Genomic DNA, 3,724 nt, shown 5'->3' with positions numbered 1-3,724 from the left:
GACTCCAGAATTTATCTCACTATTTTTCTAGATTTTTCTAGTTTAAAGTTGCAATAAATAAAGGATATATTTGTATTACTTCTGCTACATATTTAATATTATCTATGATCTTTATATTCTACAATATATTTATAATATTTACATATGCACTGCATAAACTATTACATGCAAATCCTTATACTGCAGGGTACAGAGAAAAGAGCACTGCCTCTGGTGTTGGAAAGCATGGGTTAATATGGCATCTTTAATGTGACTTTGGATAAGTCACCTAACTTCCCTGGGCCTCAGTTTCCTCAACTATAACTTTAAAGGATTGAACCACCTAGCCTCTAATGTCACTTATAATAAAAAGCACTACATGAGGCATGAAAAGGATTATTTGATAGTAATGATGATTCAACAATACAATATATTGCCAACAGAAATTATGGGACTTTCTCATGATATATCTTTAAAAATAGAAGAATAAATGCTACCAAATCTGTCTTACCTGGAGGCAGTGGGATGTATTCTTTAATTAAGATCACTTTGAATTTCTATCTCATTACTCCCTTTCTGGCAAAGGTTATTCTCTTTGTATAAGCAGTAGTACTAAACAATATTCTTGCTCTATTATTAAACAAATTCAAAATAATTTAACCATTATACTCATTTGATGTTCTGACTGTGTATGATTTATTTATAGGTCAACTTCTAGTTTATGTTATCTGACTTAGATTATAAGCCTCTTCAGGGCAAGGACATCTCTATTTAATTCTTGTCATATAGTATACAACACTATACCAAAATGAGTGTTTAATAGACGTTTGATGACGATAACAGTGACATTGTTGGTGATGGTGATAGCGATGGTGGTGATAATGATGAACAGTTTTGGAGCACATACACCATTACAGATCCCCTGCTTTCTCCCATTATATTACTCTAGGAAATAGAATTTCCTACATGTTGTCTCTTCCTTGATAGTGCCACTTTGCTACTGATTGCATACTGAATTACAATTCATGATACATACTTACATCTTGATACATAAGGTCATTTCTAAAACAGAAATTAATTCTCTTTTCAGATTTGGAAAAAAAAAATGAAGCACCCAGAAAGGAATAATCACTCTGGCTCTGTGAGTGAATTTGTCCTCCTGGGCTTCCCAGGTTCCTGGAAAATCCAGATCTTCCTTTTCTCCTTGTTCTCTGTGACATACATCCTGACACTGATTGGGAACATGTCTATCATCTGTGCTGTAAATTTGGACCAACGGCTCCACATCCCAATGTACGTCCTATTGGCCAACTTTTCATTCCTTGAGATCTGGTATGTCACATCCACAGTCCCGAACATGTTGGTCAACTTTCTCTCTGAGAATAAAATCATCTCCTTTGCTGGCTGCTTCCTCCAGTTCTATTTCTTCTTTTCAATGGGCACTACAGAAACCTTTTTCTTGTCAGCCATGGCCTACGATCGGTCCCTTGCTATCTGTAGACCCTTGCACTATCCTACCATCATGACTCTACAAAAATGCTTGAGAATGGTTGTCTGTTGCTGGGTATGTGGCTTTTCTTGTTATCTCCTCCCAGTGTACCTCATCTCTCAGCTGTCTTTTTGTGATCGCAATACAATTGATCACTTTATTTGTGACCCGGGACCCCTCATTGGGCTGTCCTGTATTCCGGCACCTGCCACTGAAATCACGTGTGCTGCCTTTAACTCAGTCCTCATCTTTTCTACCTTCCTCTTCATTACTATTTCATATACACTGGTACTTAAAACCGTGCTGAAAGTCCCCTCAGCAGAAGGTCGGCATAAAGCATTTTCCACATGTGGCTCCCATTTGGCAGTGGTGTCATTGTTCTATGGCTCCATCATGGTAATGTATGTGAGTCCAACATCTGGAAATCCAGCTGGGATCCAGAAGATTGTAACCCTCTTCTACTCTGTACTGACTCCTCTCTTCAACCCATTGATCTATAGTCTCCGGAACAAAGAAATAAAGAAAGCTCTGAAGAAAATCCTTAGGAGCATGAAATTTGGCCAACATATGTGAAAGAAAAAAAAACTCATAACCCTTCTCCCCAAAACCAGCACCCCCATCCTGCTCATGTTAATAACATCTGTGAATCATAAAAAAGTATTATCCTGTTGGAATTTGAACTGGCTTCCACATCTGTGTATATTTTGTTGTTTTTTTTTGTCACATTTCATGTGGAACATTGACAAGTTAGAACTGGTCCAAAGGAGGGCAACAAAGATCTGGAAGGGACTCAAAGTTATTATGTGAGAAATTGTTGAAGGAACTGAGGATATGGAGCCTGGATAAAGAAGACTAAGATGAGATTGAAAGGGATAGCATTTCAAAATATCTTAAAGGTTATCATGTGAAAGAGGAATTAGTATTCCCTCTGTGTGACTTCAGAAGGAAATAATAAGGAGCAATGGGTAGAAGTTAAGAGAATGAATATTTTAGCTCAGTATAAGTAATAATTTTCAAATGATTGGAACTGAAATGAAATTGGTTGCTAAGTGAAACAATAATTTCCCTGTCACTAAAAGTTCAAAGGAGAAGATGAATGTACAAATGTCCAAACTAATAGAGAGGTGATATATGCTTCAGGTAGGAGCTGGACTAAATGGGCTCTGAGATATAATGGTGGGGGGGGGGCAGCTACATGGTACAGTGGTTACAGTGGTTAGCCTGGAGTCAGGAAGACTCATCTTCCTGAGTTCAAATCTGGCCTCAGCAGCTATGTGACCCTGGGCAAGTCATTTAACCATGCTTACCTCAGTTTCCTCATCTGTAAAATGAGCCAGAGAATGAAATGTCAAATCACTCCAGTAGTTGCAAAAAATCCAGATACAAAGAGTCAAACACAACTGAAAATGACTGAACAATAACAAAAATTATTAATGATTTTGAACATTATTTCACGTGGCTATTGATAGCTTTGATTTCGTCCTCTGAAAACTGCCTATTCCTATCCTTTGGCCATTTATCAGTTGAAAAATGTCTCTTATTCTTGTAATTTTGACTCAGTTCCCTAGATATTTTAGAAATAGACCTTTGTAAGAGAAACTTCCTGAAAAGTTTTTTTTAGTAGTTTCTTGTTTTTCTTCTAATTTTAACTGAGTTGATTTTGCTTGTAAAAAAATTTATGTAATCAAAATTATCCACTTTACGTCTTATGACCATTTCCATCCCTTGGTTGATTTTTGAGTAGGTAAAAGAAGCCTACTCTTGCCTTATTTCTTATATAGCCTTAATCACTGAATGGGTGTTGCCTCAGACAAACTGAGTCCTGGGAAAGACCTTAGCTTAAAAAGTCCAACATCTCCCACTGCAAAAGAGTCCATCTCTAGGCATCCTGATCTATGTCTTGCCACTGGATTCAGGTAGCCCTGGAGGAGAGAGTGAGCCTGATGTCTTTGAACAGCCCCGCGTTACTCAAATCAAATTCACTTGCAAGTTAAGACATCACCTTCCTGATGTCATCGGTCCTCTTCCAGAATGAAGAACAAACAATAGCAATGACAATCTTTTGTTTGGCCACAAATTTTTCCCCTATCCATATATTGGACAGGTAATTTCTTCCATGCTCCACTAATTTGCTTATTATATCACCCTTTATTTCTAAATCATGTACCCATTTTGAGTTTATCATGGTATGTGATGTAAAGATGTTGGTCTATGCCTAATTCTGACAGACTACTTTCCAATTTTCCAAACAGTTTT

At 37.3% G+C, this 3,724-nt stretch overlaps 1 protein-coding gene across 1 annotated transcript; it reads left to right on the top strand.

Moving 5' to 3' along the window:
* The first annotated feature begins 1,084 nt into the window (after window positions 1-1,084).
* Window positions 1,085-2,041, top strand: LOC118829227 (olfactory receptor 11H6-like). The gene has a single exon (XM_036736212.1). The coding sequence runs from the start codon at window positions 1,085-1,087 to the stop codon at window positions 2,039-2,041; it is 957 nt and encodes a 318-aa protein (XP_036592107.1).
* The last annotated feature ends 1,683 nt before the right edge of the window (window positions 2,042-3,724 follow it).

Source organism: Trichosurus vulpecula, chromosome 8 (genome assembly GCF_011100635.1).
Source record: "Trichosurus vulpecula isolate mTriVul1 chromosome 8, mTriVul1.pri, whole genome shotgun sequence".
Lineage (NCBI taxonomy): Eukaryota > Metazoa > Chordata > Mammalia > Diprotodontia > Phalangeridae > Trichosurus > Trichosurus vulpecula.
This window is presented reverse-complemented; position numbering and strand designations above follow the sequence as displayed.

Bases quoted from the DNA above. Each gene is read 5' to 3' on its own strand.
- LOC118829227 (XM_036736212.1), top strand. From the start codon at position 1,085: ATGAAGCACCCAGAAAGGAATAATCACTCTGGCTCTGTGAGTGAATTT.